This window comes from Poecilia mexicana, unplaced genomic scaffold (assembly GCF_051168715.1).
Source record: "Poecilia mexicana isolate PSO_F unplaced genomic scaffold, ASM5116871v1 scaffold_4, whole genome shotgun sequence".
NCBI lineage: Eukaryota > Metazoa > Chordata > Actinopteri > Cyprinodontiformes > Poeciliidae > Poecilia > Poecilia mexicana.
The window spans coordinates 11,783,611-11,800,272 of NW_028263373.1; the positions used below are offsets into that span (position 1 = coordinate 11,783,611).

The window sequence follows — 16,662 nt, forward strand, 5'->3', positions numbered from 1 at the left end:
TAGCGTTCTTAATGACCAGCACGCTATCAAAGGTTTGCAGTATTCACGCAGTGCAATAAACGCTGTCCAGCTTTTTAGTTTACACATTCAGCATCACTTTCCTGACGAGTTTGCTTTGCAAGCAGCTAAATACTTTCAGGTTTTCTTTAAGTGGCTTGCATGAAGACAAAAGAATACCCAAATAAAGAATAGTTATGTTAATATTATATTAATATCAGTCATTTCAAACTGTTTGAATATGTAAATAGCTGTACATCAAGATCTGCAGATGACATACAGTCGTATTAAGTCATAGTTTAGAGTAGGACTTTTCCATTGTGGATGTCATCATTGGCGTGTTTTCCAATGACGCCTGTCGATGCATGTTCAACACCCACAAAAAATCATATTAGGATCCCTTTTCTGCCATCTAGTGGGCAGAGTTTTCACAATTTATAAAAATGCATCACAATTCATGTCTGGGTACCTGAAGAGTATTTAGGTGTGTTTACGCTGATGAATGTATGCGACTCACCCCAATAATGGCGTTTAGTTCAGCCATGGTGACCTGCTTCGCCCTCTCCACTGCTTGGACCACCTGCTGCTGGTGCTAAACACAAATATAAACAAACAGCATAACTCAAGCAGAACATGTGAACACACCAATACACACACAGTCATCATCACAGAGACATGCTGCAAAGCATGGGTGTAATTTATATTGTGCAGTTACCGTATGTTGGAATAGTACTCATAATATTTTAACAACAAACCTGTGATTTTTAATTTTTTTTTTTACTAGGATTGTATGTAACAGAACTTAATTGCTGATTTTTATATCTTTATGTTTGTCTATCGCAAAAAATACAGTGACATACACTGGATTTTCTGATTGTAACAAAATTAAATTGTGAAAGTAAACAATTTTGCAAGAAACTAAACCAGTTGTAAGTATAATAAGGCTGTCCAATTGCATTTCTTACTCAGACTGGTCAAATTAATGCGTTGAATAAACCACCACAGTTACTCAAAAAACAATGCAATTCACACAAAAGCAACATAAACATGTTTAACCTCTGCAGGCAGATCTCTACACACACCAAAATCCACACCAACTAAAATCTCACCTCTGTTTATTCATCATCCCGATGTAATGAACTACACAAATGCAAACATACGTGTGTGTGTGTGTGTGTGTGTGTGTGTGTGTGCGTGCGTGTGTGTGTGTGTGTGTGTGTGTGTGTGTGTGTGTGTGTGTGTGTGTGTGTGTGATGAAGCTTGCACATACACACCCGAAGACACACAGTGTTAATATTGATCAAACTGACAGAGCTTTGACCTTGATGTCTCCAGGTAGCACATTCATCAGAGCTCACTCACATTCGGAGACAAACAGAGGAGCCTGCAGGGTTTCATGTTCGCGCTCACACAATCAAGGCACATAGATACACCGCAGAGTGATGAATGGGATCAAAACACACACAAAGGAGCGAATAATAAGACAAGTGAAAGGAGTCTTTAGGAAATGACTGTATTCAGTTTGCAGATTACAAGATGTAAATGTTCTGAAAACAACACATTAATCCAAATGTCAGCGTGTCTTTGCCACAAAAACTTTAATAGCTGCCTCTGGATTTCCCTTAGATGTAACATTTAATCAGTGGGCCACATATGAAGCGTCAGTGATGGCGGTTTTTCAACTCAAAGAGCCGCCTTTGATCATTAAACAGCACTGGATGAGACCTGCAGTGCCATAGTAGAAAACTACAATGGAAACAGAAATGTGATGCTTTCCAGAAGTATTCACACCCACTGAGTTTTTTTTTGGCATTGGTTTACAATCATAATGTAAATATGTGGTAGAAGAAAGTGGTGAAGAAGGCAACACAGACTTTTATTTAAAGTCTGTTCTGTATGCGTGTCACAAGCCATAAGGAAAAGATCAGATATGTGGAAGAAGGTTCTCTGGACTGATGACCAAATCAAAACTGAACTTCTGCCACCACCAAGTTTCACTGGTGGCAACATCATACTAAAGAGATGTTTTTCTTATGAAGTGGCAGCTAAACTGGAAAGGTAATAAAGATAAGTACAGGGAGAAAAACTGAATCTCTAAGCCATTCTACTGAAGAATGGTTTAGAGATCAAAGTATTTCCTTGTATTACAATGACCTAATCAAAGTCTAGATCTAAATATAATAAACAATATGCGGCAAGGTCAGACATTTCACGTTTACGGATCAAAGCTAAGATTCTGAGCTCATTTGGAGAGAAGAATGGGCAAAAATGTTTGTCTGCAGATGTCCAAACCTGGTGGAGTCATGCTCTAACAAACTTCCAGCTGTAACTGGGGTGGCTCTACAAAGCATCGACTCAGTGAAGCGTAGTACACAAATACAGGTTCTGATTTTTATCTTTGAGGTATTTATAAAAGCATGCATCATTTTCCTTCCGCTTTATATTTATTAATATAAAGTCTGGTCTCCCAACACCAAAACTCCCACTGAAATATATAGAAAAACGATTTCCTTTAAGTATAAAGTATCAATATATTCCTGACAATCCAACATAAAAAAAAACAAAACAAAACAAAAACATCATGTTGTGTAAGTTCAAAAGATAAGAAACAAAGTGACATAGGGTTAATTATATCTAATTTTCAACATCAAACCCCTGCACAATTTGCAACAGAATTAATGAGTTTGCACATTTTAAAATGGCAATTTGTTGTTTTTACCAGACACTTTAACAAATGCTGAGAATAGCTGAACTGATTTTTATTTTCTTTGAATCACAAACACCAGGAGTGACTGTGCAATCCCCAGCATTCATTTTCTGCAGATCCAATGTACGAGACAAAGTTAATTATCAATATGCATGCTTGCATATGTCTTAAAGAGAATATCATGTATATCAATTAACACCTAAATTAGAACTTGTGTTCAATCACTTCACCTTTTAACTTGCTCTACCAGGAACTACTTATTTATTCATTTTTTTTGCCACTGATAGACCTAAAGTGTAAACAGGCGAGTTTCTTTTTTTTTTTTTCTTCTTTTTTTTTTTTTGGTGGGCATATTTTGTGTGCCTGTGTGTAAGTGTGTCTGGCAGCACTTACCTCCTGAGAGAGGAAAGGGATGATCTGAGCACAGATGGCACTGAGACGCTTGACGATTTCTGCCTGCGATAGAGGGAAAGAGAGACCGACAGAGAGAGAAAATTGTGTCACATATTGTAAAGGTGGAAAATACACAGTAAACGTTGAGCAAACCATGTACCTCAACAGCACATTAAGGCTTTTGTTTGCATTCAAACACTTTCTTAATGAGGTATGTGAGCTGGGAACCTCTGTGAAAAACACAGAAGGAGGTGTTGCAGTGAAGAACCAGGATAGAGACCACATTAAAGCACCTGTCAGCGTCGGGTCTTTTAGCGCCTTCATGCTCTCATTATGCTCACTAATGCAGTCCTATCAACTTCAGCTTTCCTCCGTCTCTCATTCCTTTTACCGCTTCTTTCTCGGCACATGGTTCAAAAAAAAGAAACGTAGCATTTACTGTGTTTCATTAGTCAAGTTCTTTTTTTTAAAGTGCTGTTCTGTCTTTGTTGGAAAATGTTGAAGAATTGTTTTAGCCCTTTTTCTTTAAGGTAGGTGAGGCTAAAATAAACATGTTTGATTGTGAAAGATTATAAAGTTTCACAACCTACAACAGCAGAGATAAGATAATGGTTTCTTCTTTTTTCTTGTTAGGTTTTGCTCTTCTAAGTATTTGCTAATTCAGTCCCTTTGGAGGCTTTTGTCATGTTTGTTATTTGCATTTCTAATATCCATTTTATGTAGTATATTTACATGAACCATCTTGGTTAATTTGGAATCTGACTGACAGCAAAATCATACATAAGTAACCAAGATCAATAGCTGAGAGAAGTCCACAGCCTCCACTTGAATAATGCAGTGCAGTGCAAAGATTTCCATTGTGTTGTATTTGAGTGAGAGAGAAGCAGTCATAATCAGTTATTTACAATATTGATTTTTAAATTTGATAACTAAGAAGTGTAATGAGAATCAGGAAATAATTTATAAATGTGTCTGAATGGTTAAAAAGTGGACGATCAAAGTGCAGGTTTGCTCTCCAACTTTAAAAACGCATTACAATGTGTTCAACACTGTTACTACCGCTACTACTAATAATGATAATAATAAATCATTTTGTCGTATTACCCTGTCCTTCCACCCATCCATTCACACACATGGTAAAAAGCACTACACTCCTACCAATCCAGCTGCCTGTACTCATTTTGTTACAGCACACAGTAACACATAAATACAAACACACTCTCCCCGGTTGTGTCTCACACACACACTGAACCTCTGCGGTGTGTCTAATTCTATCTGTCTGAGTGCCCTCAGCCTCATTTTGTTCTCTTCTTCACTCAGCCGTTCTCTCTTTCTCCACAGCAGCTCTCACACTGAGCCATTATTACCCTATTCATCCTCTTCCTCCCATCCCTCTCCCCCATCTCTCTCTCTCTCTCCCCCCACCTCTTGCAAGCTTCGTCTTCTATTTTCCCGTCATTTTACTTTTCTGTATCATTTTCTGTTCCTACAGTATAATTTTTCCATCCTTTTCGTCACTTGCTCTTTCTCTTCCTCCACATCATCAGTTGCTCTTATAATTTTTTTTGTCCCCGTTACATTGCTGTCACACTTTTCCTCCAGCTACCCATGCTGCTTTCCCCCACCCCCACTCCCCTCTGTCCTCTTTCCTCCACTGTCTCCCAACTACTTGAGGATGTTGGATACAGAGAGCAGTAAAGGAAGCGTCTGAGTGCAGCCGAAAGAGTGACAGGGTCAGATATGGCGTCGCAAAAAGACCGAAGCACACAGACAATCAGCCAACCTGTCAGTGGCGGCTCCTCTGATCACGACATCAGAAAGGAGCCGTCACCAGAAACACAACTCTGTTCCATCACACCTGACATGTGTCAGCGTATGCACGTGGAGGTAGGTGACCGTCCCTCAGCTCTTCTGCGCATTTGTTCAAACAGCAAGCATAAAGCACGCCTGACCACAAAGCTGGAAGTGAAAGTGAGAAAGAGGAACCTCGCAGACAATGAATTACATTTTACACCATGGTATAGATCACTGTGGCCGCTGCCGATGTGGGAGATCTGCACTACTCTTAAGCCAGAGCAATCATCTTCATGCATTCATGTGGTAGCTGCTTGACAATGCTGAGTCCTGCTTTACTCCAGTCTCTTTCATAAGCCTGCAGCAGCAAATAAAACACGTGGACAAAAGGGATGGGTGTGAGATTCTCATCGTATTGTGCTGGAAAACCCAGGGCTTCACAGCCTCCTCTGAGAAATGTATAACAAAACAAACATTTAACTTTATTTGAAACAGAAAACCAACAATTATCACTGATATTAATATTATAGCATGTTGATTATTACATGCATGCATTCATTTACTGTTATTTTGTTTTTGATAAATAAATAAATAAATAAATAAATAAATACATTCTGGAGCTCTGGAAAAAAAATAAGAGATCACTGCAATGAACCCCGTTGAAAACGTCATGGTTTTTCCACCAAATATTGATTTCTGAACTAAAACTTGTTTTCTTTGCATTATTTGAGGTCTGTATCTTTTTTGCTACTTTGATTATTTCTCATTTTCTTCAAATAAATACTAAATTTTTGCTTGGAATTTCAGAGACATGTTGTCCGTAATAAAGGAACAATGTTCATTTTACTCAAATACCTATAAAAAGTAAAATCAGAAAAATGTATCATTTTAAGTGGTCTCGTCATTTTTTTTTCAGATATTTATGTATATTTATTTCACGAAATGATGAAATGACCTAAAATGAAATTTCAAAAGAAAGCATTTAAAAATACAACAGAGTAGTAAATATGAGTGATTTTTATGCATCATCCACAATAAGTGTGCAGCTGCACGTGTGTAAGATGAAAAGTGAACAGCCCAGTTACATGAGGAGCTGTGAATATGACCTGCTGTTTCTGCTTAGGGACTGACGGCAGTAGGAATAAAGCATTCTTTAGCCTCGTCTTGTATTTCACTCTGCTGCCCCTCTGGGTTGAAGTGCATTTACTTTTTACTCATAGCTGGCAGACTCCTTGAAGATGGAGCCTGCTCCCCTGTGGACTTTGCATTTTCAGATGATCTGCAGCGGCGCAGTGGAGTCCTGGTGATCTTTCAGTCATCTCTACCACCCTCAGCAGGCGTCTGCCATCCCACATTTGTACACAGTCAGTGCTCTCCGCAATGTACTGTGCAGAATATTATAGCTTTTGCACTTCTGCTCATTATAAAGTAACAGTAGGAGAGAAAGAAGTGGCTGTTAGCTGATTAATCACTCAGGCTATCTGATTGGGTTGAGCTAGTTAACGGCTAGTTAAACATGTTGCTTGTAGCTGCACTTTCAAAAGGCCATTATTTCATTAGGAATGACGCCCGGCACTCTTTTTATTTCCACACTACGACCAACTGCAGTTTTCATGAGTAAAATTATCTTATAACAACCCAGTCTGTTTTTTTTTTATTTGTGGCTAAGAGAAAAAGTGTTGTAGCCTTCTTTAAGCCAGCTGACCAGAAGTGTGCAACAGGTGAGGAGAGTTACAGTGGAAAACTTATTGACTTGATAACTGCTTTGTTTAGTTCCTAAAATCTATCGCCATTTGGTTTTATCTTTTTAAATGCACCAGATTTTCTCCTACTAAACAGCAAGCTGTCCTCGGACCACAGACGGCTTCCTCTAATGACATCAGTCAGCTGTGACCAGGAAAGGCCACAGCTTTTCTGTGCTGGACAGTGTGTGCAAAGCAATCAGAAGTAGCTGGAGCCATTTACATCACTGGTTTTGACTTTAAGAGCTATGCTAATAAAGTTAGCTGAAAGGAAGCAAGCTGCAGAAGTTTGAAATGCTCCAAATGATCGGCTACGTTCCTCTCTGTAGCCACTTCCTCTGCGATGCTTTGCTGTGAGAGGAGTCACTAAAGCACAACTGAACACCAAGCATCTCCCACTGTGCATTCCCGTTTGTTTTTCCCCATTATTCTCCTTTTCTTTCAAAACTGTAGAAATATTCCTCCATATTTTAAGTTGTGGCAGACATTGGTGATCATGGTGTAGAAGCAAAAGGAGCAACACACATTCCCCTTAAGAATGTAAATGTTATAAAACTAAACAGATTGAGTTACTAATTCTACTAAGCAGGAAGGTAAGAATCCCTTTCCCTAATATGTTGTTTTCCAAGGGTTATACCATGTTAAATTAAGATTAAATACATCAAATAAAAACCTTGGATGAAAAAAAAAAGTTTACAGTTGTTTATAAAAATGATCCTCACATTTTATCCAACAATAAAAAAATATGCTGTCTAATTCTATTGTTGAAATTTTTAATCTTCATAGAATCAAAATGAAATTATTTCAGAGGAAGGCAAATATGGTTTGTTATTTCCCTGCTCGTTCAGTTTTACTGTTGCTGCGAACTAAAAGTATAAAACAGCCAAAAATAACAAAAAAAAAAAAAGAAACTATTCTGTGCCGGGGTGAGTCAGTCTGAGCTGAAGCAGGTGTCAGAAACAACACATCACAGTCTCATTCTACAGCCGGCCAAAGCACTGCCACCAGGGAGCCCTGGCAGAGATTGGCCGGATGGAGGGATGCCTGAATGGGTAGGTACAAAGCAGGAGAGAGAAACTCGTCAATAAAACACCTGAGGGCAGATATATGCTGCCAGCTGGCCTGGAAACAGATAGTGACAGAGTGAGGGAGAGGCTCAACATGAAACGGATCAAATATAGGTGAGAGAGAGACAGAAGAGAGAGAGAGAGAGAGAGAGAGAGAGAGAGAGGTTTTCAACTAGAAGGAAAAATTGGAAAGATTTTTGAGAATTCAGGCAAATAAAAGGGAAGAGAGGTGAAAGGGGGGGGGAGCAAAAATGAGAAAGAGGAAGCTAAGAACTGAAATTAGGGCCTTTTCTAGATTCTGTGGTGAATATTTGGCCCTAATAACCTCAACAAAGAGGCTCCATGTAAGACGGCGTCAGCGTGCTTAGGCTTGCCATCTCATCAGATCCCTGACAGGATGATAATCAGAAGGGAGGAAAACATTAAAGTGATCACACAGCCTTGTTGCTGCATAATAATGCAACCAGACATAAACAGATTAAATACCTAAACTACTTTCAGCAATTGTGTTCTCGGGATTAATGAGGTGATTCATGCACCTTCTTCAGAAGCTCTGGTTTTGTTTCACAGTTCAGACTCCTGGCGCTCCCTCCTGGAGTCTGTTGGGTCTTTTGCCGTTATTGGCTCAGGCAAGCCTGAAGAGGATGTTGCAGGGATAGAGGACTACTTCTAAACTACATTTAAGATAGAAAAATAATCATATAAACTCTGAAATAAGGAAAAAAGTTGCAATCTCAGCAATTAAGCAAAGATAAAACGGTGAATGTATGATGTAAATTGTGCAACATGAGGATTAAATTGTGTTTTTCCGTTACTGGCAACTTCATTCTTAAAGTCAAGTCTGAAAACCTCACGGAAATTAGCTTTATTTGAACCAAACGCCAGAAGAAGCAGAAGCGACGTGCTTTGTGTTCTCCTCACCAGACACATCAAATCTACCACCAGAAGTAAACAGCTTCAAACTGATTAAAAACTGAGCACACTTCATCTTTCATGACTTTTTAATTCCATTCCCACTGACTCTACTTCACCTCCTCAAAGATTCCCCCACGAGCCGATGCTGACAGGCGACATGAAGCAACGTGTCCACAGGAGACGTCTGTGCATGAACGTGTGGAGTGTATGTTTGTGTTTGGGGTTGGATCGTTCCTGTGTGAGCATGCTGTTTGTGTTCCCACATACAGGATTCACTGGATGTGAGAACACCGAGCAATATTAAAACAAATACGGGAGATTATGACTCGCAGAGAACAAGATGGAGTAAATCACTTTTCCCTAATCACAAGGCGGCATGTGCTTTTATGAGCAGCAATGCCTTTTTTTTTTTTTTTTTGCAGCCAAATGTGGTTGGTTAGTGTGATTGCTAGCTCTGACAAAGAAAATTAATTCAGACATTAAAACTAAAGGTCAGTGATGTCAAGAAAAAAAAATCACTCCTTGGCTTAATATTTAGAAAGGAGAAATAATGACCTCAGTAAAGGATTTTTCTCTTTCTTTCATTCAGGGAGTAAGACCTGGACTCTGTCCAATAGATCCCATCCTAAATCTTACCTGCAAGTGTAACATTGTGCTCTGTGTTCTGAGAGCCAAAACCTAATTTACTGAGTTTGCCAAGATATTGAAGAGCCGCTCTAGCTAAAACAAGTGGAATAAACCACTATTCTGCTTATAATTTTTTTTAATCCTGTGAAGTTATGAACAGAACTGGTCAGACACCAGTAAGACTTTTAAACAGTCATGTTTAATATAAAACTCTAAGCAAAACGTTTGCTTCATAATCTGTCTCTTAATGCTCATTGTGTTGAGCTGGGCATGACAGGCTAATTTACATTTGTTGAAATCTAAGTATCTGGTTAGTGTTATTTTTTTATATATATTTATGGATCAACATACTACCTGGGACGCAAAGTTCAATGCTATGAAAGGTGGAAATTATTAAATAACTATTAGTTGAATTAATTAGAAACAGCAGTGATTTAAGTAAATCTTTTTCACTGTAGACAGAGCATCTGCAGAGCATGGCATGAGATTAATTACTGCTACCATTGAATAGCACTTGGTACATCTATGGCTTCTCAGAGTTGTGATGCTCGTGGCGTTGAATTTGTTAACAAGTCTACAAAAATAATGTTAGTCTGGCTGCAGTTCAACCTGTGTATGCTACCGTGTCAACTTCAAATGCAAGAAAAGCATCTCCTTAGAGCAGCTTCCCGCAGCACAAAAACAAAGCAGATACCCAACATTGTCATAAGGGCGAGGGGATCATAAAGACACAAACACAACACAGGAGTACGTTTTTCACTCCCGATATTAAAGTGAGCTTCAGTTCGAATGGCAGGAAAGCCTCTCCTCTGTTAAAGTGCACCATTGTATTTGGTACCAGAGCGTGACGGCGAGCAACAGTGGCCGCGTTCATCCTGCCAATGTAGCTCGGCAAATCTAAATGTGATGAGCGTGGGCCGAGATTGGCACGGCAGGAGGAAGATGGTGCCCAGTGTGCTCAGGCACTGCCAGCTGTGCCAGCCTCAGAGTCCCATTATAGCCGAGGGAGCCAGCTTTATCTATGTATGTGGATGTCAGAGATACCAGTCTACTCGCACTGTTATGTTTGCAACCGAAATCTCTGCCATCACTTTTAGCTCGCATTAAGGCCGTATTCCCAGCACCTATCGTTTGAAGTTGCTGGTCTGGATCCTTGTGTGGAAGCTGGCAGTGAGACTGAACAATGGCTGAGGAAAACAAATTTTAATGTACAATTGCAGAAAACCCCAGAGGAAAACATTTCAAAAATCAGAAAATGACATTTAAAAAAAAGCAACGCTTTGCAAGCTAAATCAATTTTACCTTGGCATCGCTATGCAAAATAAATTTTGTTGTAATAACGGGGCTGATTGTAACCTTAGCAGCTACTTTACATGACTTGTCAGTAATTGGTGAATGCATTATTGTGTTTAGTTTTCCTCCCGTCTCTTTCATTGTGCTTTTTTTTATAGAAGCAAGGCGTGCTCCATAAATCGTCTTGTTTTGCCTTGTTTTCAATTTCTGCATCACATTTAAATAAGGTTTCTTAGTTGCATATTTGTTACACCTCAAACAAAGAATGACCAGCTGCTTGAAATCCTTAACAATAAGAGCAAATTAGGGCTTTTCTAAAAGAGGATGGGGGGCAAAAAGCAACAGAAAATAAAATGGGGCATTTCAGACAGAAAGTGATGAGAAGCTCTTCAGCAATGCATGATTTAAGAAAGGGAGTTAGTTATTTGAACATGAAAAAAATATGGACTAGTCTGAATTAGACCACAACCTTTAAATAGTTAGACTATTCAAGGCATATATCAAACTTAAAACGCTTCAAATTAAATTATTGGAGAATCCTCGGATGCCTTTTTTTCCTTTTAGCTACAGCTATAGAAAAAGTCAGCAGCTGTGTCAATCTGCTTGATAATAGTAAGCACATAAGTCTAATGAGGCACATCAGAATGTCATTCAGTACAAATATCATTCACGGAAATCAGTAAGAACTTGTATAACATAATCAGATTATTTTTTTATTTGTTTTTTTGGTATTTTCATTAATTCTGTCTACACATGGTGTTTCATGATTTTGCACCATCCCACATTTTTTCACCTTATTTCCCAAAAGAGGAAGTCATTGCTTAAAAGCCTTAAAATTGTATTACTCTTGTTGACCAGAAGGGGGCAACTGTTCTAGTTAAGAAAAGTAAAAAAAAAAGTATTTTCTGGCCAGCCTTTTTCTAGCTGTGTTACTACAGGACTGATTGCTTCTGCAACTTACACTAACAATAACTATAGCAAAAGCTATAGGTGTGTTTTGGTGGCTGATTTTCTTCATTTTTGTCTGTTTCTGTTTGTCAAGATTCAAACAATTGTGCACATGAAGCTCTGGTCCTTGTTGAGCTGTTTGTGGCTGAATCTATAGATGAAGCTTAGCTCTTTGCTTCAGCAAGTGTTAGCTGAACACAGACAGAATGAAACAGAATATTTCCTGCAATAGGCTGTTCAGACTTTCCTAGCTACCAACAGAAATGAATCATGACAATTATTACTGAATTATAACTGAAGCTGCGTTGCACTAGAAGCTAATCCCTAGTATGAATTTTGCCCAATGTCCTTCAAAACAATGTAATTTTTTTTTTATTGACTGTCCTGAGAGTTTTTACTTCTCTGTAGCAATGGAGTTAAAGCAGCTAACAATGGTTATTTACATAACCAGAGACCATTTTTTCAGATCTTTCAAGTTTTGAAAATGAAGGGATTGTTATGATTATATTGTTCTGTTTAAAGAGTAAAAGCTGATGTTCCCACATGGTCTTTAAATCATATTTTCACTGAAAAAATTTATTGTAAGAACACAGTTGTGCTTCAATGATCAAAAGTAACACCCATAAAACACACAAAATAATTTTCTTTTGTTATTGTTTTGGATGTTTCCTCTGTGCATCTTTGTTGTTACATGAAAAAAATGCCATTTAATTAAATATTTTTGAAAAACATCATTAAGAAAACAAGGGTGTACTTCTTTATTTGCAAATCTTGTAAATTCCTTATAAACTCCAAACTAAATACATCTTTATTGGTTAAAAAAAGACTTGATATTTTTCTAATTCACTGTATAGGATGGATTTTGGTCATTGTCATTCTCGATCTTGCAATGCATCATGGTCTTTATTCCTGGTGCACCCTTCACATTAGTCACTTCAGTGCTAATTAGAGCGCTGTCCCCTTTGTGAACAGTCTCAGGTAAATATTTGTACCCAGTGATGTACTAATCATCCTCTGATTTGGGGTGCAGACACAGAGCTGTTCAATGGGAATAACCCTCCCTGTTTCCTCTCTTTCAGGACCTCACCACATCCTCCCCCCAACCCGCCAACTTCCTTTTTTTTCTCCACGCCATCAGCCCTCCTGCTTTTTCCATTCTGTTGGCTCATTTTCCTCCTCCACAGTATCTCTGTCTTCCTTACTCTGTGTCCTCTCGCTCTGTTTTCCCTCGGTGCACTTGGCCTTGCTCTTTTGCTCTTGCTCTCTCTCTGCCCTCCTTCTTATTCTCTCTCATTTCTCTCTGCTTCGTACTGCATCTATCTGCCCTGCCTCTCCCTAATAGTCTCCCTCTACCTCTTTTTTTCTTCTTTTGCTGGCTCTTGTTTTTTTTTTCTTCTCAGCTCCCTCGTTCTCTCTCTCTACTCTCTGGGCAGCGTGCCAGCTCCTCTTCCCTGGCGTTGAACCAACTTCCCTCCTCCACTCCTATTCCACGCCTCCTCCTCCCACCACCCTCCCTTCCTCTATCCCCCTTGCCTCTGATTGATGGCCCCTGTATTTGGGAAGGAGAGGAAGGGAAAGAGAGGAAAAGAAAGACGTATACAGAAGCACACAAAGTTACACATCCATACATACCCAGCATTGTGCTAACCAAATGCTCTTTCTCTGTGCACATGGAAGCGACCACAAACAGTTGTGCACAGAGATCTCTCGGCGAAAGAGCACACAGAAAAATCCACCCAAACAGAGCAGGGATGACAACCCACACAGCGGAGGCACCCTCCCAGCATGAAACCGACGGCCGCATGAACACTTCCTCTGACACATGAACACACAAAGACACCGATTCAGCCTCCTCCAGTGCATAAGCAACACAACGGAGATAAAAAACAGCTCACTTCTAGTTTCGAAATGCAAACTCATTCATCCATTTACAAAGACACATATGTGGGTTCAAGGGCGCAGATGCATGATCCACACATTGATGTCTGCAGCACACAGGTGCATACTGAGCACATTCAGACACCAATGTCCGAGGATGTTACTAAACTCTGTGGCTCACTTTGTGCTCTAGTTTCATTGATTTCTCTGCTTGTAGCTCTTCTATGGTAATTTGATTAAAAAAAACACACAAAAAACAACTAAAGCATCACTTTAGATTTCCATTTCCCAGCTCCTCAGCCTGTATTGACCAATTCTATTCATCCTCAAACTTATTGTTCTACAAATGTAAACAGATGATGAGTAGCAAACTTGTTGAAGTGGCTGCACAGTGTGCTTGAGTATGAAAGCATTCCAACATCATGTAAAAGAATACAAAATCAATGTGATACTATGCAGTTCATGCCACCAACAGAACTGACGGTAAAGTGATGTTTGCGCACAATATGGGGCATTTCAGCACCATTAATTATTGCTGCTTTAATGCTGCAGGCCAGGGACGCCCAAGATGAGTCCTCCAGAGCTACTATCATTCACCGTTGCTGCAGGCAGATTGTTTTTTAGAACAATTTTTAGAAGACTGAATGCTTCAAGTTACTTAGCAGGATAATTTAGATGAAAAAAAGCCAAAGAAAGATAGTGCAGAGGATTCACAAACTCGAAGGCGAGCTTTGCTATGGCTAACCTCTGTTGCAAAAGTAGAGTCTTGGTCCCAACATTTATTCTCAATTCATATAGCAGAGAACTTTATCAAAAAGTAATTCATGAGCAAGGAGCGGATATGGAAAAGTTTTGCTGGGCAAGGTAAGAACACACAGTGACAACTAGACATATTAGGATGCTTTATTAACATATAGGGTGTTTGGGTCTCATTCTCCCACTGACTCCCCATAGCCATTGTGTCTGATTTACTTCTGATCATATTACACAATATTATGATATAATATTCTTACCACAAAACTAAAAAAAAGGAAAAAAGTTAAATATAGGAAAAATGCATCTTATAATGAATAAAAAGAAATACTTAAACTGTTAAATACAATGAGCAAATCCAATGATCATACTTTATCAGAGTACAGTAAGAAAAAAATGTAATTAGTGGTTAAATAAGATTTAGTCTTAAAACCGTGTATTGGATGATTATTAGTTTATTTTTCAATAAACATAATCTGCAAATAAAATAGTTAATTTTTCCAAACATATTATGCACACAAACACACACACACACGCACGCACACACACACACACACACACGTGCAAAACAGATAAAACAATAAATACAGACTAAAGCTCCTCTGTCACCATTAAAAGCTATTAAACTAAAACATTCCCTGGGAATTTAATTATGTTTTCCTCTCTCATCTCATCTCTGCCTTTCTTCTTCCATGGTTTATATTTCCGAACTTTATTTCCTAAAATTCTGAGATTTTATCCCACACTGGTCATGCTCTCTTTATCTCTATATGGCCCATTATTCACAACTGAGCTCCAAAGAATTTGAACAGGGGGAGAGACATCAAAGCCAAACACACACACACACACACACACACACACACACACACACACACACACACACACACACACACACACACACACACACACACACACACACACGCAGACCCGGCACAGATGCCACAACATGTGCAGAAACTGCATACACCACTGATCAGACAGAGTGCAAACACACACAAGCAAACATATTTAACGTGCTGTGACCTCTCCAAAGCCTGCTCTGGTTGACCCACATGTGCACTATGCTCTTAATCCGTCCCTTTAAATAAAATTAGTTAAAATAAAACATCCAATCAAAACCACAGGATTATGGACAGAGTGACTTGTGAGAACGGTAGAAAAAAAAATCTGGTGGAAGACATGGAAAAAAGAGAAGAGTGTGACCAGAGGGCATAGAGATAGAGAGGAAAAGAGAGAGAGAGAGAGAGAGAGAGAGAGAGAGAGATGAGCCAAATCCCTTTATGGAGCAAAGCAGTGAGTTGAAAATGAAGGCATGTTACTTGCATGTGCCAGGGATTCAGGTCACAACTTCACCAAACATACCCATGCTTCCAAGCACACACACACACCTGTGCACAAAAACACATGCAGAAAAAGGCCAGACAGCTCTGGCTAATTAGGCAGGCAGTTGGATAAGCACCTGCACACACAAGGTTTTTCTTTTTTCTTTCTGCAATGCAACTAGATAAACAACTTCTCGTGTGATCACCTTCGTCTGCTTGGGCTCTCTTCATCGTACCCAGTCCCTTCTTTTTGTTTTATAACTATTTGTTCATTTGTCTGTTTACTATCTCCCTTATATTCTTTAAATTCATAGTGTTAATCACAGCTTTCCCCTGCCCAACAGAAGCACACATGCATGTACACACGCACACACAAAACCATCCTCATATGTGTGGTTGGTGAAATGAAAGGAGGGAACAGGAAGGAAGGACAGCCAGCTGCTTCATCTGTCCTCAGGAGTCCACAGGGGAAACAATCTGGCTGCAGAGCATCCTGACTATCAAACACAGCCTCCTTTAATATCTTGCCTACTCTCCATGAACTGCACCAAATATATTTCAACGTATACATTTCTGCACATATCCAAGAGTTTATGTAAATTTAGATAAACGGAAACAATATCTTGTCTACAACATTTCTTAAACTAAGTAGTATGTCATCTAAATGGTTTAAAATGAGTAGAAATCAACTTAACCCATGGGCAAACGGACTCATTTCATTAATGCGATACACTCTTTCACAGCATCCCCACTGTTTAACATGTTTAACAAAATTCTGTCCAGGGAACTTAAAAGGCACATCTGACCACACAAGCACATTTGACCGCTTTATAGAGACAAGTGACGTCATCAGCAAATACCGAACGTTACATTTACAGGCTAAGCTAATTTGCTACGTCTGTCGCAAAATGGGCTTTTGCTTACATAAAAAGGAAAGCATTAACTGTTGTGTATAATACAGGATTGCAAAAGGAAGAGAGATGTATTGATAACATGTACAGCAAATACACCCAGTGCAGTCCTTGGTGCAGAAACAGACTGAGCTGAGAGATACATTGATCTGATGCAGAACTTTGTTTCTTGTGTTTAAATCACTGAATGCATTCAGACAGCCGACATGAAGACGGAGACACAGCACATTGAGATAAAAGGGAAATCCCTGTCATAATTTAACCTCAGTGTTCAGGTGAATGATGCGAGCTGTACGCCACTTCAGTTCAATTTAA

At 39.2% G+C, this 16,662-nt stretch overlaps 1 protein-coding gene across 4 annotated transcripts in view; it reads right to left on the reverse strand.

Annotated features, from left to right (window-relative positions):
* Positions 1-16,662, reverse strand: part of tle2b (TLE family member 2, transcriptional corepressor b) — an 81,450-nt gene that overhangs the window by 25,113 nt on the left and 39,675 nt on the right. For 2 of the 4 annotated variants that reach the window (XR_015762675.1, XM_088004961.1), the window contains exons 1-2: positions 3,098-4,147; positions 515-589 (exon numbers count right to left, since the gene is read on the reverse strand). Coding sequence is in view for 3 of the 4 variants with exons in the window: in XM_088004961.1 (XP_087861087.1) it covers positions 515-589; positions 3,098-3,421 (399 nt within the window). In the remaining variant the exon portion in view is untranslated. Of the gene's footprint in view, positions 1-514; positions 590-3,097; positions 4,148-16,662 lie in introns of those variants that run through there. The other 2 variants (XM_088004962.1, XM_014988019.2) reach the window with 2 other exon arrangements.